The sequence below is a fragment of the Conger conger genome, chromosome 2 (genome assembly GCF_963514075.1).
Source record: "Conger conger chromosome 2, fConCon1.1, whole genome shotgun sequence".
In the NCBI taxonomy this organism is placed as follows: domain Eukaryota; kingdom Metazoa; phylum Chordata; class Actinopteri; order Anguilliformes; family Congridae; genus Conger; species Conger conger.
Genome location: NC_083761.1, coordinates 52,629,748 through 52,657,576, shown reverse-complemented (window position 1 = coordinate 52,657,576; position 27,829 = coordinate 52,629,748). Strand labels below are relative to the sequence as shown.

General features: G+C 44.8%; 1 protein-coding gene across 12 annotated transcripts in view; it reads right to left on the bottom strand.

The window, feature by feature from the left end:
- Positions 1-508: 508 nt before the first annotated feature.
- LOC133121918 (C-Jun-amino-terminal kinase-interacting protein 3-like) overlaps positions 509-27,829 on the bottom strand; it is a 38,673-nt gene continuing 11,352 nt past the window's right edge. For 4 of the 12 annotated variants that reach the window (XM_061231484.1, XM_061231490.1, XM_061231485.1 and 1 more), the window contains 26 exons: positions 23,896-24,133; positions 23,396-23,498; positions 23,114-23,232; positions 18,870-18,927; positions 18,409-18,561; positions 18,263-18,320; positions 17,648-17,796; positions 16,274-16,330; positions 15,860-16,030; positions 13,433-13,592; positions 11,568-11,618; positions 10,790-10,882; positions 10,471-10,611; positions 9,849-10,014; positions 9,286-9,474; positions 8,789-8,966; positions 8,153-8,266; positions 7,835-7,915; positions 7,572-7,639; positions 6,915-7,063; positions 6,340-6,511; positions 5,637-5,750; positions 4,681-4,719; positions 3,405-3,569; positions 2,697-2,843; positions 509-2,395 (listed from right to left, as the gene is read on the bottom strand). In XM_061231484.1, coding sequence (XP_061087468.1) covers positions 2,274-2,395; positions 2,697-2,843; positions 3,405-3,569; positions 4,681-4,719; positions 5,637-5,750; positions 6,340-6,511; positions 6,915-7,063; positions 7,572-7,639; positions 7,835-7,915; positions 8,153-8,266; positions 8,789-8,966; positions 9,286-9,474; positions 9,849-10,014; positions 10,471-10,611; positions 10,790-10,882; positions 11,568-11,618; positions 13,433-13,592; positions 15,860-16,030; positions 16,274-16,330; positions 17,648-17,796; positions 18,263-18,320; positions 18,409-18,561; positions 18,870-18,927; positions 23,114-23,232; positions 23,396-23,498; positions 23,896-24,133 — 3,255 coding nt within the window. In that variant the 3' untranslated portion in view covers positions 509-2,273. Of the gene's footprint in view, positions 2,396-2,696; positions 2,844-3,404; positions 3,570-4,680; positions 4,720-5,636; positions 5,751-6,339; positions 6,512-6,914; positions 7,064-7,571; positions 7,640-7,834; positions 7,916-8,152; positions 8,267-8,788; positions 8,967-9,285; positions 9,475-9,848; positions 10,015-10,470; positions 10,612-10,789; positions 10,883-11,567; positions 11,619-13,432; positions 13,593-15,859; positions 16,031-16,273; positions 16,331-17,647; positions 17,797-18,262; positions 18,321-18,408; positions 18,562-18,869; positions 18,928-21,451; positions 21,470-22,280; positions 22,293-23,113; positions 23,233-23,395; positions 23,499-23,895; positions 24,134-27,829 lie in introns of all 12 variants that reach the window. The other 8 variants (XM_061231487.1, XM_061231495.1, XM_061231492.1 and 5 more) reach the window with 7 other exon arrangements.

Here is a 27,829-nt window from a genome sequence, read left to right as displayed (position 1 = left end):
AGTACAGATATCCATATTCACAGACATGAAGGTATAATCTCATACTGAGTATGACTGATTTGCACTGAGCAGTCAAAAGAAGCAAAAAACTGATGAATTTCAGTCTGATGTCTTTCAAACAGTTTCTCTCAAAAGGTCAGTGATATTTAGTTCATTTAAAGCAAAATAACAGGTTATGATGAATTTAAAATGATTTAAATTTTACTCATTTTACATCCTCTTTCACTGCTGAAGAATGAATGTGGTTCATTGATGTTCACCTTATTGCCAAATAAAACATTATTTTCAAGCTTTCTGACATTTTTCTTCTTTGCAAATGGTTATGAAGTATGCTTTTGTGACAATGGTTCTTCACATTCAATATTATCATTCACTTTTCCTTGTTTGGAATTAGCTATCTGTCCTTTGCACAACATATCAAGTTATTTCAGAAATGTTTTTGTGTAAGAAAAACATCTTAGAAAAGTGTACAGAAGACATCACACAAAAGCTAATGAAAACACAGGGGTTCATTGCACAAACAGGTTTAATACATTACAGATAAGAGATGTTTCAGGAGTTAAGTACATAGCAAGGAGGGTAAAGAGGAGAGGAAGGGGTATCCTTACTGCCTCCTTTCAAAGGGAACTTAGATGAGTGAGGCATCAGGCCACACGGTTCTGCTGCTTTACATACAGGGAGGTTTACATATGAAACACAATGGAATCTCACTCAGGGAGTTCATGGGCCAATCAGCTCACAGCTTACTGATGGTCACAGAGGAGAATCAGGGCACTGACCAATCATTAAGTGGTTTAGGTGTAAACACAAGGATATGAGATAGAGCTCTGTTCATGCAATCCCCGGTCTGAAGAACTGCTACTACTGTGTACAGTGTTGATGCATTGCATTGATTTTGGTATTTATGTAAACATCAAGGATATGCATGTAAATGTATTATATCTATTTTTCACAATTTTGTCAGGTTTATGGTTTCATTGATACTGCTTGGTAATTTGCAGCTGTATCACAATCTTCCTTGGTTTACTAGTTCTCCCCGTTTAAAATATAAGAACCTATACCACTGTTTTGCTCCCTGTAATCTTTACTATATGATTTCTGAGGCACACTTCACAAGACAGAGAGTGTCAAGGGGGAATCCCTTAAAAGCAGGTGTCTTGGTCCCCAAAAGGGTTGTCATTCAAAAACAACACTATATCCCTTTTTCTCATTATCAGTGGTCTTTGTCAAAAGTTCAGTGCAACTTGCTGTACTATTTGTCTACAAACTGGCCCTTTTCATGCTTTCGTTTTATTTTAATATGTATATGTTTATAAATATATATTTATGTACACAATAAATCCTGCTATTTTCGGTTCAAATATACAAACACTTTGGCTTCCTGATAAAGCATCTAGAGTCAGTACTGTAATGCTGGTCTGTAGGTTTCTCAGTGCAGTATAAATAGTCAGATTAAGTTAAAGTTACAGTAGTCATGCAATTAAGGGTAAGTAAACTTAACCAGCCATTTGGCTACAGAGATCACTGTAGCAATAATCTGTATGCTCAATGGGTTTAATGGGTTAATGATGTAATGTCAAGTCCAAATGTGTTTCTCCTCTGAATCCCTGTATGTACCCTCCCTGCATGCATCTCTTCTTCTCTGTGGCTCTTCTCACCAGTCAAAACTCGTCATTCTACCTGGAACGCTTCCATGCAACTTCCTGCACTTAAGTTCACACGTTTTTCTGTGTATGCGAGAAATCAACTTGAAAAGCTTTGCGAAAGCTCCCTCATCAACATAACCCTCAACCCTGTTTCAACTTGCTTTGATCCTCTTAGCTTCCGCCCGTTGTGACTAAAAGTCCTTTTCTTTTAACTTCTCTATTCCCATCAGTCTGACCTAACTTCTACATTTTCCCTCGAAACCACACCTTTTCCATTTCCTGAATTCTCCCTTCCGGATATGTCACGCATTAAACCCTGTGTCCGTAGCTTGCATATGAGGAAGGCGGTCATTCTGGAAGTTTGGCGCCCCCTGTGGCCATCAGCAAGCTGCGAGCAGAATGTGGCAGGGGTTTACTGGGTGGGCTCTAAATAGGTCAGAAGCAGGTCTGAATAGAAAGGTTTGGCGGGCAGGGCAGGTAGTGGGTTTAAAGAGTTAGATTCAGCTGTAGCTGAGTTAATTTTATGACTGTTTATTGTTGGTACGGTGCAGGGGAGGTCCGGCTGTGGTTGTGGGGTGGCTGGGGGAGGCGGGTGGGATGGAGGGAGGCTGCAGGAGAACTTTGGTGTCACTCTGGGACGTAGGACACCTGCCACACGATGATGTGACTCCTCTCTGCCTTAGACAGGGCAGGCTTCATCTGCTGCACCTCGCCTGCGTTCTCTTCTGTCTCATCATCCTCTCCGTCCCCTGAGAGAGAGAAAGAGAGAGAAAGAGAGAGAAAGAGAGAGAGAGGGAGAGAGAGTGAGAGAGTAAGCGAGAGAGAGAGTGGGAGGGAGAGAGACAAAGAGAGTGGGAGGGAGAGAGAGAGAGAGAAAGAGAGAAAGAGAGTGGGAGGGAGAGAGAGAGAGCATGAAAACACTCAGGATGAAACAGAGAGCACATTTTGTTTTTGCAAATAAAAATAACACTGGTGTTACTGTAAATAGAAGTAACGTGCAGTTCATATCTATGGTGTAGATAATGTTATCACCGTGTGCTTTGTGCTCACCGATGCGGAAGTCGATGTAGCCCTCTCCCCCACTCAGCACCAGCACGTTCTGTACACTCTGCGCCTCAGACTCAGGGGGCACTGTTGAGCCAGGGTTCTCCGTGGGGCTGTCCAGCACGCTGCCATTCAGGGTGGCCAACACATTGCCTGTGAGACAAAGACAATCAGGGTCAGCAGAGCCACACAGTGGACACAACCAGCACTTTAACAACATACTAACACACCATTAATCCATGAGAAGACTAAAATCCTATCTCCAGATGAGAAATACAAACTGCGACCAGACCTGGGTCAAATACGTAATTGTCTTGGATTCAAATACTGTTCTGTGCTTGAATAATCTTTCCTGGTGCCATTGAGCCAACCAAGAGTACCACAAGGCGTGATTTGTCAAGAGTATTTAATAGGTTCCAATACACCAAACAAGCCAAATAAAGTGTAGAAAAGTATTTGAATCCAAACCTAACTGGGACCCGGAAGGTTGGTGGTTCAAGCCCTGGTGTGGTTATGATAAGATCTGTGCCGCTGTTGGGCCCTTGGGCAAGGCCCTTAACCTTGCATTACTCCAGGAGGGATTGTCCCCTGCTTAGTCTAATCAACAGTCACTTTTGATAAAAAAACATCAGCTAAATAACAAATTATCATTATTATTATTATTATATTATGCTATTGGCTGGGCAGTGATGGACTGAAGCGGGAGGGGCGAACCTGGCACGGACACAAAGAACTTGACGGCGTCGCGGTGTCCGTGGAAGCAGAGCTGGGCCTGAGCCATGGAGCAGTACGGGATGAAGCTCCCGCTGGTCTTCTCTGCGCTGTCATCGGCGTACACATGGATCACCCCGCCTGACGACGTGGGAGACACCTTGTTCGCTGGAGACGGAGAACGGAAACGGCATGAGCGACTGAGCAGGGGGTGCACGACCACACAGAGCAGAGCGGCCCGTTGCCATGGAGGACACAGCCCTTCCAACCCTGCTACCAGACCTGGGTCAAATACGTAATGGTCTTGGATTTACATACTTTTCTGTACTCGACTGATTTTGCCTGGTGTTGCACAGAAAACAAAACAATTAAGTATCTGACCCAGGTCTACACCAAATGGGTATGAGCGAATGACAAAGAAGGAACAAAAAAGAAATAATAAATAAAAGCATACAACTCTAAAGAATGATATCTCCAGAGCTGAAGTTGCACCAACGCACTGCTGGTGGACAGAGCCAAAATGAGGCCCTTAGTCCGAGCTGTACATGCTGCATGCAGATGAAGAGCAACATCCAAATACCGCATCTACAGTGCGACTGTGATTAATCTGATGAGCCAAGCAGGCAACAAAAACAGTACATGAAAGATGCAGAAATAATAGTGACTCAGACAGCTTTCCTTCCACGCCACAAGTAAAAATGCCATGTTACAGTAATTATTTTTTCATATGTTAACCCTGCAGTCCGTAAGTATTTGGACAGTAGTACAAAACCTAGAATCCAGACTAGACGCTGACTACCTACATTAAGGAAAGTGACTGAATACACCTGACTAATCAGAAGGAGCTTAGAAGCCAGCTGTCCAATTACTTATGGTCCCCTAAAATTAGGGGACTATGTATATAAAAAGGGATACAATTCCTACATCGATAAATAAATATCCAGAAATGAATGCTGACAGTCTGCACTTTAACCTCATGAGGCAAAAGAACAAAAATTGTACCATTGTCCAAATACTTACTTGACTGTACTGTACAACCTGTAACTTGCTCTTTTGGAGGATTGATAGCTTTTTCTAATAGGTGTGTAGGCCTCATTTCAGATGGCATCCAGCGACCTTGTTGCTGAAAGAGGGAAGTGACTGAGGCTTCCTCAAAAGGACGTTCCTCTCATGGGCCTTTTTAGCCAGGATGGAAGGAGTTGCTGGCAAACTGATGCCAATGATGAAATGATGAGAAAGAAGCCAGTGAGAGAAGAAAGGAGGGAGAGCTCCGACTTACCCCTCAACCCCAGGAGCTGTCCCCGGTGGAGGACTACAGCTACAGGAGGGGGGGGGGGGGACAGCAAGAGGGCGCAGCAGAGAGATGTAGACACAAGAAGTTCAATAAAAGAGAACCATTTGGGAAGAGCACACAATGACAGGACTGAGAAGCCATTTTGAAGTCAGGAAATATGATGCTGACGACAATAGCTAATAGAGAAAATATCAAAGATAAAAATCAAGACACAGTAGAAGAGTGAGTGTGTGTAAGAGAGAGAGATAAAGAGAGAGAGAGGCCAAAACCTCAACAGTCAGAAAAAAAAGAACATTATATGTTATAAGGGAGAATTAAGATGTAAACTATGAAGTAGTATAGTACGGACTATCTGCAAATATACGTTTTGATGGTTTTTTTCACCTTAATTTATGCTCTCATTTCCTGGATGCAGCAACACAATAGCATTATCCAGACTGAGAGCTGCCAACTTAGGCCAGCTGGCTAGAGTGAGATGTGCTCCATTCACTTACAGGGGGCAGGGAGGCTCCTTTTGCCATGGGGCCCCCTTCTCTTTTCTTTAATCAGGGAGAGCTTTGTGTTAATAGCTCTCTTTTTATTGGGTGTGAAATGTCTTTGGCTAGTGTGAGAGCGTGAGTTTGAGCCTGAAAGCATATGTCTCACACCAAAAGCTTGAGAGCTGGCAACCCTGCATATTACTTATCCTAACCCCCAATCGCTGCTGAGGAGCAAGTTGGAGCCTTGCATGGTAGCCAATCGCCGTTGGTGTGTGAGTGTTCATGTGAATGAGAAGCATCAATTGTACAGCGCTTTGGATAAAGGTGCTATATAAATGCAGACCATTTACCATTAGCACAGAGCTAGCGGTTGACACTGGCAGTGGAGCAGTTTTGTGCTGCTCACATAGCGTGTGTGCGGAGTTTGATTGCTCGTGCCTGAAAGGCTGCAGCCGTACTCACTCTCGGTGAGCGGTATGGAGATGACCACTCCGTTGCCCGTGCCCACCCACAGGCGGTTCCCGGCGATCAGGAGGGCTGTGATTCGCACAAAGGAGAAGCCCAGCTTTCCCGTTCCTGCCCAGGAGAAATAGCAGGCGTGAAATAACAGACAGGCACTTTGGTGGACACCTCTTTAGCACCGCTGCACAACTTGACAGAGGTCTTTTCACTGTGAAAATTCCCCCCTTCAGAAACGCTGAGTAGTGACAGAGCAAACCAATTAAATTCAATATGAAATATATATTATTAAGTACAATTATATATTTTGATAATTATATAAAGCCTGGTGTAAAGATACATTTAAGCATTCATTACATAAACTGAAAAATGCGACCGTCTTTTACATTACATTACATTATTGGCATTTGGCAGACACTCTTATCCAGAGCGACGTACAGTTAATTAGACTAAGCTGGAGACAATCCTCCCCTTAACCTCCCCAGGGTTAAGGGCCTTGCTCAAGGGCTCAACGGCTGTGCGGATGTTATTGTGGCTGCACCGGGATTAGAACCACCAACCTTGAGTGTCCCAGTCATTTAGCTTAACCACTACGCTACAGGCTGCCCTAACAGCCGTCTTACATTCCTCTCTTCAGTTATGTGTGTAGGTAACCTATATAGTCAATATGATGTATCTAATAGGTGAGCAGAACAGGCAGACCCACCGAGCATCTTGCTGACGTACGGCTCGATGTCCACGTCCTGCAGGTGCTGGTGGGTGAGCGCGTGGAAGAGTCGCAGTGTGGAGTCCAGCCGAATGGACACCCACACGCCGTCCCCGATCCAGGCCAGCTGCCGCACCTGGCTCTCCCTGCGCGGGTGCGCGTCGAACGATTTCTAGCAAAGCAGGAGGGACACGGACACACTCAGCATGGAAGCAGCTATAACAAACGCTGATTACATTACATTACATTACAGGCATTTAGCATTTAGCATTGAGCGTACAATAAAGTGCAAATCAAACCCAGGGACGAGTGCGTTGAGGACCATAGAGGAAAGTACAGTTTCGAGTCGTAGAGTGAGCACATAGATACAAGTTGAACCCTTGAAGAATACATCAACTTACCAACTAGCATACCATGGTTGGCAGCTAGAATACACTCTAGAATACATTCAGGAGAGTAACTGACACTTGACTACTTTCAGGATAGAAACTGACACTTGGTGAGTAGGTATATTAAGCCGTTTCATCTGGTGATTGAGGCATTGTGACTTTGATTTAGCACGGGGTGCGACCTACCTCTATCTGCATGGTCTTGGGCTGGATAACGTGCACCTTGTTCTTGTAGCCGCACCACACCTTGTCATGCACCACCGCCATGCAGCGGATCGAGTGGTGGGGGCGCCCAAGGTCCATCAGGTGGTAGTTACTGAGGTCCCACTGGCCGTCTACACACGCACATGCGCGCGTACACACACACACACACACACACAGTAATGTGTTAGTTGTCTCGATACTATTTTTTAAATCAAAATTGTCCTCCAAGACCATTCTATTCTCATCAATGGTTACATGGTCTGGGAATGCAGTGGACTCCACTCCAGCTAACAAAATAACAACACCACCAATCTCGTTGCCATTTTATATATTTATATTGATATATTTATGGAGGTTTATGGATGTGATTAAGGTCATTTGACAAGAAAAACTGTGATTTTGATATCTAAGGGCTCCACTTAAAAAGAATCAATGGAATATTTTGCTTGTCCACATTCTCCAGAACTGATCAATGAGGCTGTGGTGAGCTCTACAGCGTGAACGTGATTGGGTGATCCAAAATTGGGGAAAAAAGAGAGGAAAAGCTTAAAAAAGGCTCAGCTGTGACAAGTGTACACTCATGTACTCTGTTAATGCAAACCCTGGAATAACCCATCTTCCTTTGTGCGTGCACAGTACCTTCTGATCTGTGGAAGATGGCAAGTGTCCCATCTGCTAGAGCCACCAACACTCTTCCCTTCACATGCCTGCAACAGAGCAACACAACCCTGGTGTGAAAGATCACTGAAGCACAGGGACTCTGCTGCGGAGGGGATACTTCTACACATTCTATGGTATAAAACAATTAGTGCTTCTTAAAAGGCAATATTCAGCATACAGTACAGTCAGTCACAAGGGTGTGAAAATGGCCGCTGCCATATCCTGTGGAAAGGCATACATACACAAGGCTGAGTACAGAGTCTTTGAGCTTGATAGAGTGCAGACACTTCTTCCAATTGGAAATGGCAGAGTGCACGTACAGCCTGAGAGAGAAGAGGTACAGCGGTCAATGGGCATATCAGTCAGAAAGTGCTGTTGCCCCCTACAGTCTGTGACAGTACAGCAATATTTAAGTTCTATTATACCCATATTACTATTTTTTTGTTTCAAATAGGAGTGTAGCTATTGCTATATCAGAGGGATAGACAAATACCACACCCACATATTGCCACATATCTAACCGAGCCTGATGTGTGGTTAAGGATAAGATGAATACACACCAGCCATTTTGGGCTCCCAGCCACATTGTTGGAGCAGCGCTGGTGCCTCGGGACTCTTCATCTCCGTCCCCTGTGTCATGGGCTGAGTTCGCCTCTCTTGTCTGTCTGGAATGCCTGCAGGTTGGGGGGTGAGGGCATAGGAGGTTAGAGCCCTGCTGAAAAAAATAGCTCAAGCTAGGTTTTGAAATAGCTGATTGCTGGTTTACCAGTTCAGAGCAGCTCCTAGCTTGACATGGTTTAACTGCTTGACCAGTTTAGACCAGCTCCCAGCCTAACATGATTTGACCAGCAGTTTTGAAACAGCTACCAGCTCAGACAAGCCACCAGAACTAGCTGCTTGACCAGCTCATACCCAGCTAGGCCAGCTTATGACCAGTTTGACCACCACAATTTTGAAGCTGGTCATGCTGGCATAGCTGGATTATACAGCAGGGAGATATACAGTTCAACACTCAAATGGAGAAACCAGGGCAAAACCGAGAGTTTCATTCCATATTTGAAACATTTCCTTCAAAGCCATTGGAAGTGGCTTCGAAGGAAGTCTTTGTTTGTTGGTCTAAGCCAGTTGCATAGCAAATGCTTTAAAAGGAGACAGAGCTTTGGCCTGTGAAGGCTTGGGCCTGCCTAAACACTCACCTGCCCTGGGAGTCTGCAGGAGGGGGCTGGGGGTCTGTGAAGATGTGTTCGGTGAAGGGGCGAGGAGGACCCGACACCTCCTCACTGCCGGCAGGGTCGGGCACCTCCGTGGCCTCCGTGGCCTCCTCAGCAGACTGGGACGGGTTCAGCTTCCCGTTCATCTGCGGAGCCGCATGACCTGGAACACACACTGACACTCAGAGCCGAGCAGTACACACGCAAACACGGATGCGTGTTCAGAAAACACACTCAAACTTATAGAGGCATGTAATACACAAACACAGACATGTACATGGGAAAGCACGCTAAACTCATAGAGGCATGAAATACACACTCAAACTGCAATGTATGTACAAATCACTCAAACTCAGATATGTGAAACTAATGCATTGCCACAACACTGATGAATTTCACAAGTAATAATGAACAAATATCAAAACCAAACCAATAGTGACATACTGTATAAGTGCATGCCAGTTGCAACATGTGGTGCATACCTTGGCCTCTGTCCACCACGGGGGTGTCAGTGCGGGAGGAGCAGTTGCTACGGACGACGCTGCAGTTAGTGGCGCAGCCCACCAGCGTGATGCCCGCCAGCATGCCCTCCATGCCCCCCGCATCCTCCGAGCCCCCGTCACCCTGCTCTGGGAATATCTCCCCCGCAGGGTAGTCATTCTCACTGGCCGCTGAGAGAGAGAGAGAGAGAATATAATATTCTAATACTCAGAACGGCTAACTCATCTTTCACTCTCATGAAAGTGATTAAAATACATACATAAGCAATGTGTACTTACTAATGAGCTATCTGATAGTTACCCTGCTGAAAAAAACAGCTCAACATGGTTGACATGGTTTGAACAGGTCAATGTTTTGAAACAGCACTAGCTGGTTGACCAGCTCAGCTAGACCAGCTTATGAACAGCTTGGCCATGCAAGCTCAATTTTCAAGCTTGTCAAGCTGGCATAGCTGAATCGTACAGCAGAGTAGTTGAAGACTGTGGTCTAAAACCCAAACAAACAGCATGAATGTGGATGTAATGACCGGGCACAAAGTGCAGACCTGGCACGCTGGAGATGCAGAGCACGTGGGCGTTGCAGACGTTGAACTGGTCAACCAGAGAGCCTGGCTGGTTGGCGTCGATGACCACCACGTTGCTGGCAGAGTGGGTGCTGGTGAGGATCCACACTCGGCTGCCCATGGAGTCCGTCTCGTGAAGCTCCTTGGTCTAGGCGTGGCAGTGCAGCAAGTGCAGCAAGTTAGAGAGCGAGCTGCCTGAGACTTGCCAAAGTCCGAGGCAGGATTTGATCCCTGGCCTCACTCACATGCCCAAAGATTTGCAAGTCAAACACAGGCAAATTCACCCCTAGGCCAACAACGTTAATTTGTGGAACCAGGGCAACATTATTTTGAATTTGAAGGTTATGTACAAATTCAAAATAACAACCACATGCCTTCACTTTCCCACATATCATTGTGCTTTTTCTAGCAAACTAGCCGAGCTAACCCTGCTGCAAGAGCATGGTGAGATCATTACACGCTTGCAAGAAAGGTCCAGACATGCAGTGACTTAGTAGACAGAAAGGTGGGCTGCGTACAGGTGGACTTTAGAACATATTTGGAAGAAGACCGATACACGCTGACTTTCAACTGAACCGTTGTGGTAAACCTGAAGGGACGGTACCTTTTTCTTCTCAGGGGAGCTGTGATTGCTCTTGCTCTCCTCTCCGCTGCTCTCTGCCGTCAGGGGGTCGCTACTGCCGGACCGCACTTCCTGTGAGGCCACCTTCCACCCGGTCAGGTCCACCCCGGCTGCACACCACAACTTCCGACAAAAAACACAGGGCATCACACTGTAATAGTCATTCGGCGCAATTCCAGCAGCTGAGACACAGAGAGAAGTGGTCATGATACATCACTGGGTGAACCAAAATAACCCTCCGATTCATTGAGTTTTGGACATTCCAGGCAATGTGGATAGCCCTGCCATGCTATTGTTATACCTTCCTGTTAGGGTCCTTCTCCACCAGGGGGCGACAGTACACAGGAACAGGTACATTCTTCATGCGGTTATCCTCCTTGTCATTGGGGCTCAGCTAAAGGGAGAGACAATGTTGCAACAGTTACATAGAGAGAAACAGCTCATTGTAGGATGCACTTGGAGCTGCGGAAAAACTCAGAGCTTCACTTGTTGAAAAGGATCGAAGCTTGGAGTTTTATTTTTATGTCATCCCTTTCGAAACTACTCAAATTCCTGATCATGAAAGGCTACGGGATTTTAAAGTTCTGGTTTCAGTTGGGACACATAATAACATAACCCAACTAATAGTTATCCGGGCTGAAGCAATTCAGCTTCCTTACTCTGCTTTGGGAGAGTTCATGCTTTAAGAAGAAAAGAAAGTTCCTGCTCTCCAGTACCAGTTGAGCAGCCCTGCGAAAAAAACCTGGGCTGACGGCCATTGAACACGCTCTGCACACCTGCGTGTGACATTCTTTTACTTTTCACACCTCTCCTGGCAGGGCAGCTTGAGACAGACAGAGATGCTGAGTGATAGGGGTAAGAAGGACTGGCGGGAGGAATGGGGAACACAAGGACAATTTTCAGAAACTGTTGAGGGCCAAGGGTTGCAACCGACAGGCAGGTTGACGGTTGGTTTGGAACAATGGAGGGGGCTACCAATGACAGTGTTGTTTTTATGGGGGTAAGGGTTCACACTGAGCTGTGTGTGTGGGGGGGGGGGGTGCAGTGGTTCATGCTGGGACTCTGTCGGTCTCACTTGCCTGGTGCTTCTTCAGGGGCCCCTCCTGCGAGTGCTCCAGCAGAGGGCCTGTCTGTGGGAGATTACAGTTAGACCGCGCCGTCACGCGACCGCCGCGACCGCCCCCCGGGGGCGCCGTCATCACGACCACCCCCCCTCCGCCCGACGCCGTTACCCGGCAACCCGTTTTGTGGAGCGGACAAAGGACGAGGACTCACGGGAATGCCAAGACAAAGAGAGCGGAAACCGGCCTGACTGGTTTAAATCTCCCTAATTATCGCTATCGGACCCAAATGAAAACATCACACCTCCCAGCGTCCATACATCGCAGGACTCAGAAACCTCAAATGAGCTCTGCACTGTGGCTAAGGTGACCAGGAGTCCCGTTTCACACTGCACTGAACAGCATTTTCAACTCAACAGCTCTGTCCCACATCCCACATATTGAGACGATGTTTGCGTTTTTAAGCAAAATAACTCAATTATACTTAAACGTTAACCGACTGATTAAGATTATCGCCCATTAATAATGTCTGACATGGACGTCTCCGCTCTCCAGCTCTCGCTCCTCATCTTGTCCACGTGTTCCTCGTATCGGAGTTCGATTTGTCGTGAAATGGGGCAAAATACATCAACAAGGAGCTAGCCAGCAATATCTCAAGATGGATACTAGCAAAAAGAAAATAACATGCAGTAACAACCAAGAATGTGGAGTGACACGTGCCTGGGTGAGGCTGGTCCCAGGCGATGCTCAGAGAGCTATGTGCATCTTTTGGCATATTCATGCATACTCAGGACAGTTATCCAGTTAACTCGGTAATCATGCTTTGTGATACAGGCCCCTGATCTATGGTTGCATCTTTACTCAAACACAAATACGATAGCCAGAGAAAGTCACTGCAGCTGAGATAACAGGCGTGTATCACACTGTGTACCATTCCTATTCATACAAGTCAGCTGACTGTGTGGGCAAGCTACAACCTGTCATTTTGCCAGACTCTGATATTGCAAAGAAAATACCATTTAGGTGTACAAAAGCCGATTTATATTGTATTTCATTTTTTAATCTTCTTAACCATCCAATTCAGGTCCAGTCGAGTAGATATTTTTGATGTTGACATGCAAGACATCTGCTGAATTTATTTTGTTTTATGCCTAATCATAAAATCAGGTCAAGATTCAGAAGGTTGTGATTGAGCTTTACTGTTAATTCTGACTGTTTTTGCAGACTGTTCACTCATTATTTCTTTTTCTTGCATGTCGGATTATGTATCAATAAAAACCACTCTTAACATTGGTCGTGTCTATAAAGTTATTTTATAATCTGTTAGTTACTCAATAATATTTTACTGTGTGTGCTGACTAGTGGGCAAGAGTGTCACTGCAGGCAGGATATGTGCCTAAGCCTGATACACATCAAAGTTCAATACATTTTGCATTAGTAACCTATAAAGAATCGATCTGTCCCACATAGTCCTGCAAAATCTTACTATTTGTCCTGCATTTGGACTGTATCTGGTAAAGCTGTGGCAAAAAAAGAAGCCCTAAAGTCATAGTCAGACGCCATTTTGGGTCTTGTGCCCATACATTTACTTGGCAATAGTACACAAACTATATACCCATATATCTGCTTGTGCTAAACCGTGAACATAATGGAGAGAAAGCAGAGAATACAACTTAAAGCTCCTACAGAAAGCCGACAGATCCAGTTTCCCCGGCGTTCTGTTTGCTCTGCTCTCTGGAGGAAGCGGTGTTCCTCACAGAGCTGAGGGCCACGTGAGGAAGAAGCAGCTGGGCGGAAAGTGAGCGGGCTCGGCCGTTGAGCGCAGGGCGGCGGGAGGGGCCCTGCGGAGGGGCCCTGGGGCCCGAGGGGCCCTGCGGGAGTACCTGTTTGAAGCGCGGCGGGAGGCTCCAGCCGCAGGCCTGCACCAGCCCATCGTCCCTCAGCATGTGCTCGCGCACCTGCCGGTACTGCTCGCGCCGCTGCTCCCGCCGCACGGACAGCGCGCCTTCGCTGAGGAGAGACGCGACACCGTTACTGGCCAGGCTACAGGCAAGGAGAAAACAGAGCGGGTCAGGAGAGAGCGGCGCGCCGGCGTTCAGCTCAACACCAAACATTCAACACTTCAACACGCCGTGCAGGACCACTCAACATGCAACCTTCACGTCCCACGAAGCCACAAATGTGTTAGCTCGGGAGGGCAGGTCTGTTATTCATTCATCGAGGCATTCCGACATTGTGTAGGCGGCCTGTAGCGTAGTGGTTAAGGTAAATGACTGGGACACCAAGGTCGGTGGTTCTAATCCCAGTGTAGCCACAATAAGATACACACAGCCGTTGGGCCCTTGAGCAAGGCCCTTAACCCTGCATTGCTTCAGGGGAGGATTGTCTCCTGCTTAGTCTAATCAACTGTATGTCGCTCTGGATAAGAGCGTCTGCCAAATGCCAATAATGTGTGCGCGCTGTCTCAGATGACAGACATAAACTCAGACCTTGAAACATGGCTGGTGTCTGTACTAAATTACAATTGGTTCTGAAGGAAAGCCTGACAAATCCCTTTTGAATTCATTAAAGAATTAATGAGGAAGTGAACATATTTCATTGTTAAAAACATTTGAACAAGAATCTACTTCTTACTTGGGTGAAAGTACAGGAAAGTGTACAACAACACACACTACTTTTTCACTGTTAATGGTTGACGGTTATGCCCATTAATTAAGCAGGTGTATTGCATGTGCAGTGAATTTTATAACATTGTGAAAATGTTGGCCGGGTGGACTTGTATCAATTTTAGTGAAATTTGCATGTCACTTCTGTGGCCTGCATGGACACAACACACAGAAAAGGTCCTGCATGGCAACATAAAAACAAAGAAACACCAGGGAGCTAAAACAACAACAACAATATGGAGAAGAATGGAAGAAGAAAGAGCCCTTGTTTGTCACGTCGACGGCAGGGCCATTCCACCGGATAGTGAGGCCATGAGTTGACATTATTTTTCCGAGACAGGAGCTTATCTGAACATAAATGAATGGCAGCCAACCTACTTACCCCTTATACCACAAAGCAGTGGTGTATACTCACCGTGACTACAATATCATTTTACCACAGTGCAATATTCTAGCTGTAATGCTGCAATATGACCCCTACCCTTATTGTACTAAAGTGCAATTTTCTGAGTTAAACAATACAATTTGACCCTCGGTCTATGGTACCACAGGCGAGAATTTTAACACTACACAACTATACAACACAACTGCACATGGCTCAGAATTCAGTATAAACACTACAGCAGAAGCCTTATAACAGGGAACCACGGTCGAGTATTAACTGTAAATATTGCAATGGTGCTCGCTACAGTATATGGAACCGCAGCAGGGTATTTTAACTATAAACACTGTCCCAAATACTACTACACAAGAGTAATAAAGAAGGTTAGAGTTACTGATACAGATTTAGACAAGGATTGGGATTAACTATACATCATCAACAGGTTAAGAGCTAAGAGCTAAAAGATTTGGGCACTATTATGGTGGTATTCACCATGGGATCTGGTTCTATTATTTGCGGGTTCTAACCCCAGGGCATACAACCAAACCCTTGCCATACGTTGCTGGCACTGTATTAATTGCTTCAGGAGTCTCTTCCGGGGCATGCTGGGTCTTACTGGAAAAAATGAACAAAAACACGAGTTAACTGAAGAATGAAAACAATGTGATTGGGAGGTCCCACTGCTCAATCTCACGTCTTTGCAAGGTAACCGAGGAGAACCTCCCAAAGGGGCAGGCAGAAACCAAAAATGAGACACTTTGCCCATACAGAAGAACTGTGCATTTTCAGTGCCATATGTATGTAAACATGTTGAGTGTGTATCACTCATGTAGACAGATTTAAAGAGCGTGTGTACATGTGTCAATGGTTTATTCATGTGAATGCACAGGATATGAATTCGTCTGAATGCTTTGGGATTAAACAATGTGTTTCAATTACATATTGCGCATTATACAACACGTAGTTGCGACCTTGCCATTTTGGCTGAGACACGTGACACAGTAAGTCACTTCTAACTTAGCAAAACCAAACAGCTCTGTTTCTGGCCTTCGGCTTTTTGTCTGCAAACGCAGCACTGCAATGGCAGTATCTCACGGTAAGTCACTCCTAGTGTAGCATTGCATAATTAAGGTTGTTTATTATCATCGTAAATCTCGTCTTGCGTCTCTTCTGTAATGGGCAACAGTGAGAGGACAGGGGTGCAGGACAGACAGACAGACAGACAGACAGACAGAGGTGGAGGACGGGGGGGGGCTACACACTCTTCAGGGAAGAATTCCAGCGTGCGGTTGGCGGTGGAGATCTGGCACATGGTGTGGCTGCGGCGCTGCTGGAAGCCGGCCGGTGAGGGTGACTTATAGTGGATGTTGACGCTGGTGTAGAGCCGCTTGGCCGGGGGCGGGCTGGCGGACGTACTGAAGAGCCGGGCGAAGCTGAGGGGAGGGGATGTACACAACATGCTTAGGGCCTCTTACAACAAATCCTTTATTTTCTACTCCTAACCTCTAAACTAGTCACCACAAGCTCCTCAGTGTGCTATTGTGTGATGACACTGTAACCACAATACACTCTCTCATGCGTGAAATCATTACATACTGCCCTTCAGACAAAACCCTGTGCTCGTGATGGAGATTTTGCATTTGTTTAAAATGAAAGGTTTCATTCTGGACACTCACAATTGCCAGATAGTGGATTTCTTCTTTTCCTGCATCTGGGGACTCTCTCTGGATGCTCTACGAGAGGAGTGAACAGCGCATGTGAACACTGGCATTCCCCCACACTACTGAACACTGCTCACTGCACACCAACAACACTGGCATTCCCCCACACCACTGAACACTGCTCACAGCACACCAACAACACTGGCATTCCCCCACATTACTGAACACTGCTCACTGCCCACCAACAACACTGGCATTCCCCCACACCACTGAACATTGCTCACTGCACACCAACAACACTGGCATTCCCCCACACCACTGAACACTGCTCACTGCACACCAACAACACAGTCATTCCCCCACACCACTGAACACTGCTCACTGCACACCAACAACACTGGCATTCCCCCACACCACTGAACACTGCTCACAGCACACCAACAACACTGGCATTCCCCCACACCACTGAACACTGCTCACTGCACACCAACAACACTGGCATTCCCCCACACTACTGAACACTGCTCACTGCACACCAACAACACTGGCATTCCCCCACACCACTGAACACTGCTCACAGCACACCAACAACACTGGCATTCCCCCACATTACTGAACACTGCTCACTGCACACCAACAACATTGGCATTCCCCCACATTACTGAACACTGCTCACTGCACACCAACAACACTGGCATTCCCCCACACCACTGAACACTGCTCACTGCACACCAACAACACTGGCATTCCCCCACACCACTGAACACTGCTCACTGCACACCAACAACACTGGCATTCCCCCACACCACTGAACACTGCTCACTGCCCACCAACAACATTGGCATTCCCCCACATTACTGAACACTGCTCACTGCACACCAACAACACTGGCATTCCCCCACACCACTGAACACTGCTCACTGCACACCAACAACACAGTCATTCCTCCACACCACTGAACACTACTCACTGCACACCAACAACACTGTCATTCCTCCACACCACTGAACATTGCTCACTGCACACCAACAACACTGTCATTCCCCCACACCACTGAACACTGCTCACTGCACACCAACAACACTGGCATTCCCCCACACCACTGAACACTGCTCACTGCACACCAACAACACTGGCATTCCTCCACACCACTGAACACAGCTCACTGCACACCAACAACACTGGCATTCCTCCACACCACTGAACACTGCTCACAGCACACCAACAACACTGGCATTCCCCCACACCACTGAACACTGCTCACTGCACACCAACAACACTGTCAGTCCTCCACACCACTGAACACTGCTCACAGCACACCAACAACACTGGTCACACTGATACAGGCCTGTCTCACAGAGTTGTGATGATCAAAAGCGAGAGGCTCACCGGATCATCTCAGTCCACCGCACGGCTTCCTGCAGCTCCATCAGCCTCTCCTTGTACTGATTCCGCTCCATCAGGACCCGGGCCATCTCCACCCGCGTGAAGCGTCGCCGCTGTGCCATCGGAACATCGTCCTGGAGCGGAGACGAGTACTGCCACACACACAGGGCCCACCACGGTCAACACAAGTACTACCTCTGCTGAACAAAACAGCTCAAGCTAGGTTTTGAAACAGCTGATAGCTGGTTGACCAGTTCAGACCAGCTCCCAGCTCGACATGGTTTCACCAGCAGAAGCTATGTTTTGAAACAGCTGGTAGCTGGTTGACCCACTACCTGCTCAGACAAGCTACCAGCACTAGCTGGTTTCCCAGCTCATCCCCAGCTAGTCCAGCTTCATGACCAGTTTGGTTATGCTGGTTGCTGGCTCAAACTGGTCAATCTGCCATAGCTGGGTTTTACAGCAGGGAGAGACACCAATACTGAAGAACAATAATACAATATGGAACATTACAGCTATGAATACAAGTTGTGGGATGAACTTGAGCTGGCAGTGTCATATAGGGTTCTACAAGGGTGACGGTAGAGGTGTAATCTAGTGTGCACTTCTCTGGCTTACATCATCGCCACCTTCCTCCTTAGAGTCCTGTGTTGCTCCCAGTGCCTCTGCTCTCAGCCTATAGGGTGAGGAGGAAAGGTACGTGTCAGAGATAACAGGCACAGAGGCGAGTTGGTCATGGCTATAACCATCTTTGTATCCATCACCTCTTGAGCTCCTCTTCCAGCTCTTTGACCCTGGTGTCCACCTTAGTCTTGGACTGTTTCACAGCCTCCAGCTCCTCTCTTAAGACCTCCTGTTCGCTGGACAGCTCGTCCACCTTGGCAATCAGGTCATTCTTCACAATGTTCAAGGCATTCCTGTGGAGATGAGGGAAGCCCCACACAAGATTGACAATGACCCAGAAAGTGCCCTCCCCCATGCACAATCTCAGAAATTAGGGTTCTTTGGCTCGTCTCCATAGAGGAACCCATTTTATTTATTTATGGAACCTTCCGTGATAGGTGTGAAGTGTGAACTCTTAAAGAGAAAGAACTATATTGCCTGACAAAGAATCCTTTAACTAGATAGGACTTCTACGGAATCCCAGGCTTCCTTTTGGAACATTCTTTGCACCAGCTCTGTGAGGAGAGAGATTGTTACTCTCCCTACTGGTTTTGCATCTTACTTGGTTTCCAGGAGCTCTTTGTTTTCTGTGAGGAGGTTCTCCACTTCTTTCCCCATTCCTGAAATAAACAGCCAGGTGTCATTATCAAAGACTCACAGTCCCTGGGCTTGGTTAAGCTTTCCCGTCACCAGAAATGGGTCAAATACACAATTGTTCCAGATCCTTTCTATGCTTTACTGAGCTTATCTGGTGTACCAGAACCTATGAAATACTCTTAAAAAGTGCAAACCCTGCCTTCTGGTCCTCTTGGTTGGCTCAATTGCAACAGACAAGATCAGTCAAGCACAGAAAAGTATTTCAATCCAAAACAATTTTGTATTTGACCCAGAAGTGAGTCACACCCATAACAGTGCAGTGAGTTCTAAACAAGCTGCAACTACAAAGACACCATTCATAGCTATCTTACAGTGTCACAATCCCCAAATCTGGTTTTCCGGATATTGGTGACATGGGAATAACTGCCATCTAGCAAAGAGTACAGGTAAAGTGAGAGAGCAGAATGTCGTTTGTAATCACAGAGACTGAAAATGAAACATTATTCATTCCACTGAGATAGAAGAGGCACTTTAACATATGACAGGGAGAAAGGCAGGACAGGAGGAAAAAAACAAACATCTAGTGGTTTTATGTTAAAATGTTGAGGACATAACACATGCATCCCTACATATAGTTACACGTTTGCTGCATAAATGAAGCAGCATGTGTGTGTATGTACAGTATATACATATATATACAGTGCAGTTTGTAAGTATCTTGACACTAATTAGTCAAAATTGTATTCACTAATTAGTTCCCTCTTCTCTGGTTGAAGGTGTGTTAATTAGTGAAATTAGCAGGTGTAGTGACTGGTTGGCATGACAACCTGCATACTGTCAGCCTTACTAATTACCTCACAGGGAGCAGTGAATTACAGAACTTTTTTCAGAACGTTATCTCCCTCTATGGGGGCAGAAGGGCCAGAAAAGTAACTGCCATCTTATATGGCACACTTTTCACAGTATATTCCACATCATACCAGGATCAAACACAGCATGGGCCAAACACAATCGTTCCACGCTTAAAACTGCTTACTGTATGCAGACCTCAGTTGTGTTTTTACAATGGGTCCCTATGGGAATGAGTCCTTATTTTATTCAAACAAGTTGTTGGATAGCCTAGCCTGTTAGGTACCAAAAGGAAGGTTTATTTTTGCGAAATATAGCACCATCGCACATGGCCAGTGTCTTGAAATTGAACATTTTCCCAGAAGACTTACGTAACTACTACACATGCACATGGCACTTCTGAATAGGAGCTGATAGCTGAGATTGCCTTTCTCATTCTAAGCTCTTTGGCTGAACTGGTACTAATTTATTTAATTAAGAAATGTACAAGTCACAAGTTCATGTAAACTGCAGGGAAAGACGCAAAACTCTAACTGCAAAAAGAAGACCTACAGTATCCCAGACATGAGCTTGTAGATAACTAATTTATCCAACACAGAACATTTCTGTTTACCTGAAACCTCAGCTGCAGAATTGTAACTGTGTTAGTATTTTGATGCATTAGCTCTGCTCTGTTCAATTCTCCAGTAAGTGGCTGATGCTTTTTAGCAACACAATGCTAAAGACCTGTATTATCTGAAAATGTAAAAACTTACACAAGTGCAAATATATCGAGCCAGAAGGCTATGTACTCACTGCTATACGCATTATGATTACACATGGAGTATTTCTCTGCAACTGACATATTCATTTTCTTGTCCTGTTAAGATGTCCCTTTATAAGGTAATTTCATTCACAGAAATACCAGTACTTGCCTAGGATGCAATGGGGTTTAAACGCATTTCACTTGTTCCGAGTAAAGTATTTTAACCAATTTAAGCAATCAGTTTCTTTAGAGACCGAAAGATTGAGCAGCATATGATGCTACAGTTCCATGTAAAAAGACAAAAATTAATTCACTTAACTGCTTTTTTATTACTTGTGTTCCAGGCAGTGAAACACTCCCATTACACCCACCCGCATTATCCAATTTGAAAAGACTGTATCTGGAAAGCCACAATGCATTCCTGAGGTCTCTAATTACCCTCTTTTGTGAATCAGAATGAATTAGAGATACTAAGTACAGTCCCAAACAGACTGCGTTTCCGTCCCTCCTCTCAGTCCTGTTCAGCCGAAATGCAAGCTGGGTAACCGGGCATAAACCCTCAGCGAAATGCAAACAGCACCAGTGTAGCTTTGTGCTAAGCTGAGGCTGCACTGCACCTTAAAAAGGCTGCTGCTACAGCTTCAGTTGTAACACCGTTAAAGCTACAGATCTGATACACCTTCATTAATGAGACGGCGCAGATCAGGGAGTAAGAGGTGTCACCCAACAACATGAATGGTAACAGAAAAAGATGTTTCATATAGAAGATATTACACCACCCAAGCTCAGCCATGATGACAGAGGGGGCAGTTCACATACGCGCAAACACACACACACACACACACACACACACAAACAGGAAGGAGTAGAAAAAAAGCAGATGAAGCAGTGCCATTGTGCAGAGGGAAATGGATGGAAGCTGGTAGAGGACAAATAAGGCCATAGCGCCTTACCGAAGAAATCATCACGCACTAAGTGAAATCCAGCAAGGGGGTAGGCATTAGATAGAACAAAAAGGGGGGAAGGGGATGAGAGATAAACAGAGAAAAAGAGAGGCCAATAAGTAATACAAATTATAGCTATCAGAAGAGAGAAAGAAAAAGCAACTATCGATTTGGGGTGGTGGTGGTGGGGGGGGGGGGGGGTTGAATCTGGATGTGATCAGGATACCTTTAAATGTTTCCTTTGGTATCGTGTACTTGAAAATACTGAATCTAATTGGCTTTAATGAAAATGTGGTTTACAAATAAACTATTCATAGTAGCTGGGGGAGACCCAAAAAAGCAAGAAAATAATAATAAAATAATAATAATAAATCATTTTTATCTGATGCAGTTTAAAACCATACTAAATAAAGCCAAATAAAGGAATACAAAAAAAAGCTGTAGGCTAAAATATGGCCATCAGCATTTAGCTATAGGTTTGTCAATAATAAAAACATAATGACATTATTTATATTGTCTTCGTGGTTCATTCATTCCCCACAGAAAAAAATTAAACAAAAAATCAACCAAAAACCTATATCTAGCCTCATTTTAATTAAGGCTACTCCACTTGTATATCAGGTAGAATCAGCCTTCTGCTGTCAGGTCTAACTGTAGAGCATTGTTCTATTCTAAACCTAGAGCCAGGGGTTGGACTTCATAGTTGAAAAAGGTCTGAGGATGTAAAAAGACAGCATAAGCTCAGCGGCGATTGGAAAAGATTTTAGGGGAGGAGCATCAAAAGATCATCTAAATGTGAGACAAGAAATACCAACCAATCCCGTGGGCGGATACACACCTGAGAACTCCCCTATGGGCGTGTCCAGCAGACGCACATTCCAGGGAGAGAAGGGAAGCATAGAGAGAGGGTCAATCAGTCGCTAGGAGGGGATAAAACAAACCATCTCCAGAGTGAGCAAACCAACAAAAACACATCCATGGGCAAGGAAACTGCAATGGCGGAGGCGCGATTTCTCGGGAGCCTTTGCTGGAAATGACGGGAGAGCTTGGCTGATTGGCGCCTGGCCGGGGAATCACATGCAGGCTTTACATTCGGGAGTTTGCCATGGGTTCAAAGCCACGCTGCACAGTCACCATAATGTACACTGGGTGGGGTGTCTTTATGTGGTGCGTCAAACTTTAAACAAAACAAACAACAGAAAAAGCTCTTTTCTGCTGTAATGAGGTGAAGCGTGCTGCAGGGTAGATAACAGGTGGACTGGAGAGGATTAGGATCAGGAGAGTTTGAATTTTGACCATGAATATGTACACTGTGCTGTTTAGCACTCCAAAAAACACTAGAGCAGTGGTCTCCAACCTTAGTCCTGGAGAGCTACACTGTGTGCTGGTTTTTGTTTTCACCTCATAATCAGCACCCAGTTAAGACTCAGGTAAACCAGGTGAGGTGAGTTAACTGTGTAATCAACTGCTCTGATTGATTAAGTGCAGAATAACATTGAAAACCAGCAAACCCTGTGGCTCTCAAGGGCCAGGGTTGGAGACCACTGCAGAAGACCTTCAGATGTTGCCCCTGCTCCCTACACTGAAACAGTCTATGTCCTATTTAGCATGGGCCTATCTACAGTAGGGTCACCTCCATCAGCAACCAGGAGCACACACTGCGTTACATACCAAGCAACTCTGCCCCAGCATCCACATCCCCAATGATGTCAGACTTGGCGTCCTTGATCTCGTGGTACAGCGAGTCTGTGTTGATGCCAAAGGCCTCATTGACAATCCCTTGAGTGGGGCTGAAGGTGAGGGAAAAGCAACAATAATGAATACCATTAAGCATTACGTACTTCAGCTACGTAATCTATGTGACAGATATAAATAATGGTAGAGGGTGGTAGAGGGAAATGGTGGAAGCTATGAAATGAGGGGTAAGTGTGATCTCACAGAAACCTCCTGTACCTGTTTCCCCCACCGTAGAGACGTGGGTCCACACACATGTCCAGCTCTGGAGTGGAATCAATGATCTCCTGGAACTCTGTCCATTCATCACTGCTGCCCATCCCTGCAAGGAGATACCACACATTACGCACGACAAGGACTGGACCTCACTATTCCCAATCCATACATCACACACTACAAGTGATGGACCTCAATATTCCTAATCCACGCATCACACACTACAAAAACTTGACCTTACTACCCCTAATACACACATCAGACACTACAAGGGATGGACCTCAATACCCTTAATCCACATATCACACACTACAAGGGCTGGACTACCCCTGCCCATATCCTGTTAACTCTTCCCGTGGCTCTCTCATTACTCACTGTCTCAGTAACCTAATTAAAGTGAACTACAGTTAGCGAAGGGCATGTGCAGACCGAGTATAACATCCTGAAATTTATAACTAGCATGTCGAGGACGGGGGGGCGGGGGTTTCATCAAGGGACCTCACCGATGCTAACGTTCCTGGTCTCCTGAGAGACCTGCACCTCCATGTTCCTGCTGAGGTGTTTGCCACCCTTCCTCCGGTTGTTGCTGCGCACTGCCTCAAACTCGGACATGGAATGGAAGCACTCATTCAAGGGCGTGACGCTGGCTGAGGGCACAGAGGAGGTGGGGGTGTTGGACTTGGTGCCCGTGCTGCTGGGTGTGGCTGCCACAGAGGACTGGTCTGATTCGGATTCATCCTCCTGTGGGATTCCAGGAGGCAGCCAGCCACAAGCAAGAAGAAGAACGACCCAACAAACAAACAAACAAACAAACAAACATGAGAAGTTTGTATAGACCCTAACCCATAGAATCCACTTTCTCCAGTACTAGTGTGGTCTACCCTGGTGTAAAAACCAGCTATGACCAGCTTGAAATTACCAGCTATCAGCTGTTTCAAAACATAGCTTGAGCTGGCCAAACCATGTTGAGAATGGAGCTGGCCTGGACTGTTCAACCAGCTATCAGCAGTTTCAAAACATAGCTTGAGCTGGTCAAACCATGTTGAGTATGGAGCTGGTCTGAACTGGTCAACCAGCTACCGGCTGTTTCAAAAGCTACATTGAGCTGTTTTTTTCAGCAGGGCAGAGAAAACTGACTGCAGAACCTGGCCGTTTTAACTGTGCATTACAAGAGCTCTTCCAACTGTGACCTATAACAACAATGTCAAGCTGGGTTTATAAACTGCAACAGCTTACAGTAAGACATCCTATTTCAATGTAATAAATGTGTCAAGAGTTGCCCTTTCTCTCCCCCACTATCTGACAGAGTATCATTTATGCATTTTATTGCTTCACAAATCCTTTACCTCTGGGCATCTCAGTAAACAGGATTATCCAAGCATAAAACACTAAACAGCCAGCTTTTCACAGAAAACAAATCCAATTAATTCTCTCCTACTCTGCTTATTTTCTATAATATGGTTCTTAAAATAAATTAGCAAAAAAAGCTATTGCATGGAATACATGTTGTCATCAGAGTGTATATAAATATAATCCACCTAATCCATTCTCCTCTTTATCTCAACCTCACCACTAAAGCCAAGCACTTCTACAGAAAAGTTTATTCTTTACGCAGCAACATGCAGCTATAATTTCACTCTCTGACACAAATCTAAAAATCATATCCTCTTTGTTCAGTTCCTTATTGTGAGAATTGTAAAAAGAGGCCATACATATGAAATGTATTCACATTAAAACAATATATCTACTGTACTATTTAAATTTGAAGTAACATACAACACAGGAAGCACATCAAATATTGCAACACAAAATACAAATGAACACAGTATGGTACATGTCAACAAACATTCAGTATGCTGGGATGTAGGAAGCAACCAGAGTATTTTTTTTTAAGTAGTTCTTTTTTAATCTGTAAATGAATCTAATAAATGAATACCTGCAGTGAATAAATTAATACCTGCATGATCACAGTAAGGTACCTATAGTGCCTTACATTTCCAGTGGATATTTTTGATACTACCATCTTTTAAATAAACATGATAAATTATGAATGATTTACAGCAATCAAAAATCTTGAATTATTTTACTATATTGGAATTGCAGCGGGGGACATTTTTGATCCGACTATCCATTAAATAAATCTAATAAATTATGAATTGGTGTACTTTCCTGATTTACAGCAATCAAGCAATTATCTCTAATTATGTTAACTGTACTGGAATTGTACTCCCCACTCATGTGTACCCACTGTTTAGTCTTGAAAATGCCATAGGTACAGTGACTTCTTGGAATTGCCAGGTAGGAAGGCATGATTAATTTGAGTGTCAGTCATGAGGGTGTTGTCTATTAGATTACTGTGGTCATCAAGACCACTTTATCTCTGCGGCTTTTGTGCTTAAGGCTACAGCAGCGCTAATCTTCCCTGCACAGGCTAATTGAATGTGATGCTGAAACAAGCATTCTACACTGTACAGGGCTAGAGAGATCTCCCTGGGAAAACATGGGATGGGGTAAATTACCTGCTGGCTAAATGCCTACGTTATGTACAAAGTTAATATAATGAAATGGAAACAATTGGTTTCAGGCAAAATTATGAAATTAAATTTGAATAATATAATCATCAAAGGCAATTGCGTGAAGAGACTTGGGTTCTGAATAAAATTAGATTTTCAGCCACTGAAAATGGCCACTGAAGAACTATAAATATGCATCCTCTTAGCATCCAGCTACTTCCAATACTAGATTTCTGTGTTTGTATTTTGCACATTTTCAAAACAATTGCAAGCTTATATAAATCAGGCGATGCTGATTTAGGTCACTGTAATACATTGATTTTCCTTTCCTTTAACAACAAAACAAACCCTGACCCCTGGAGAATGGCAGTACATGCCCTGCAGGCTGTCTCTCAGTTTGAGCAGGGGCATCTCATAGAAAAGGACACCAATTCGATCAATACCCCACAGAGGACAAGATGAGAAACATAATACTATTCTCCCCGAAAAGTGCCCCAGACAGTGAAACAAAGCAAGGGCCATGTACAACGAGGAAACAACTCAACGTCAAAAGTGTCAAAAACAATCCAGCTACCTTGTTTTTGTGAATTATACCCAAAACAAGCACATGTTGGACTAGAATACAGTCATGATATGCAAAACATTGATACCTCAAATATTGTAATATAAGTAATGTGCTGTACCAGGCCCTACTTGCATATATACTTTCTGTGCATAACACCCCTCAATTAGTTCAGATGAAATAAGGTAAGCTGGATTCGGAGAGGTATTATTGAAACCGAGGGGATAATTGGCTTCTCTAAAGCCTCAGTATAGGATAGTACACGTATAATAGGTTTTATGAATTGTAAGCGGGTGAACTGTGAGTAAACATGATGTACTTTAAGGCTAAGCTACTCAGGAATGGGGCTCAGAAAACATGGAGTCAGAGTGCCACTGCACAAGCAATTCTCCCTTGTAGCCCCGATTTCATCAACTTTGCAAAGCACACATGCCCCAAATCCCCACCACTGAACAGTAGCCTAAAAAAAAGGTCTATTGCTACTTCTGAATTTTAGGATTATCTTTCACCTACATAGACCCCCTGATTTTATAAGAATGTTTAATATATGCAAGATTTAGTTGCAAATCTTTTGCAATCAATGACTTCCTGAAGTCTGTGACCCATAGACATCACCATGCTTGGTATCCTCAGTATAGGCCAGAACTGCTCTTCAGCTCCTGCTTGTTGCCACTGCTGAGCTCACCAGTGTGTTCTTGGTTCTTAACAATGTAACAAACAGTTGATTTTGACACAACTAATTTTTTATGGCTATGTCTCTAATTATTCAGCCGAATGATGTCCTGCTTCCCTGGCATTGACACTTATTTGGTCCTCATGTTAAGAGACAACAGCAGCAGACAGCAAATGGAGAAGGAACTCTTTGAATCAACTCTAGACCTTTAGCTAGCTCTTTTAGGCATGAACTAATGAAGAAACATAACACACCTGTCCAAGAGACATTTGAGCAGCCACTTGTCCAATTACTTTTGCTCCCCTAATATTGTGGGGACTATGTATATAAATGGCTACAATTTCTACATAGTTGACTCACATTTAACCACATAGTGATAGTTCTATTTAAACTGCTGGAATACAGAATGAAAACAACAAAAAAATGTGTCACTGTCCAAATACTTATGTACTCCACTCTATAGGTTCTCTATAGGTTGTGTGTCAAGGCTTCAGTAACTGGCCTGTACTGCTGCACCTACCCTATCTCATCTCAGGCACTGCTATTGTGTTTTTATAGCAGAAGCCATGAAGAACAAAACCCTGCTAATGAGCTCCATTTTATAAACAACCACTGAGTCAAATCAATATAGAATTCAATGACCTTTCACGACACAATGGGAAGCAATGGACAATTACGAGTATGATTTC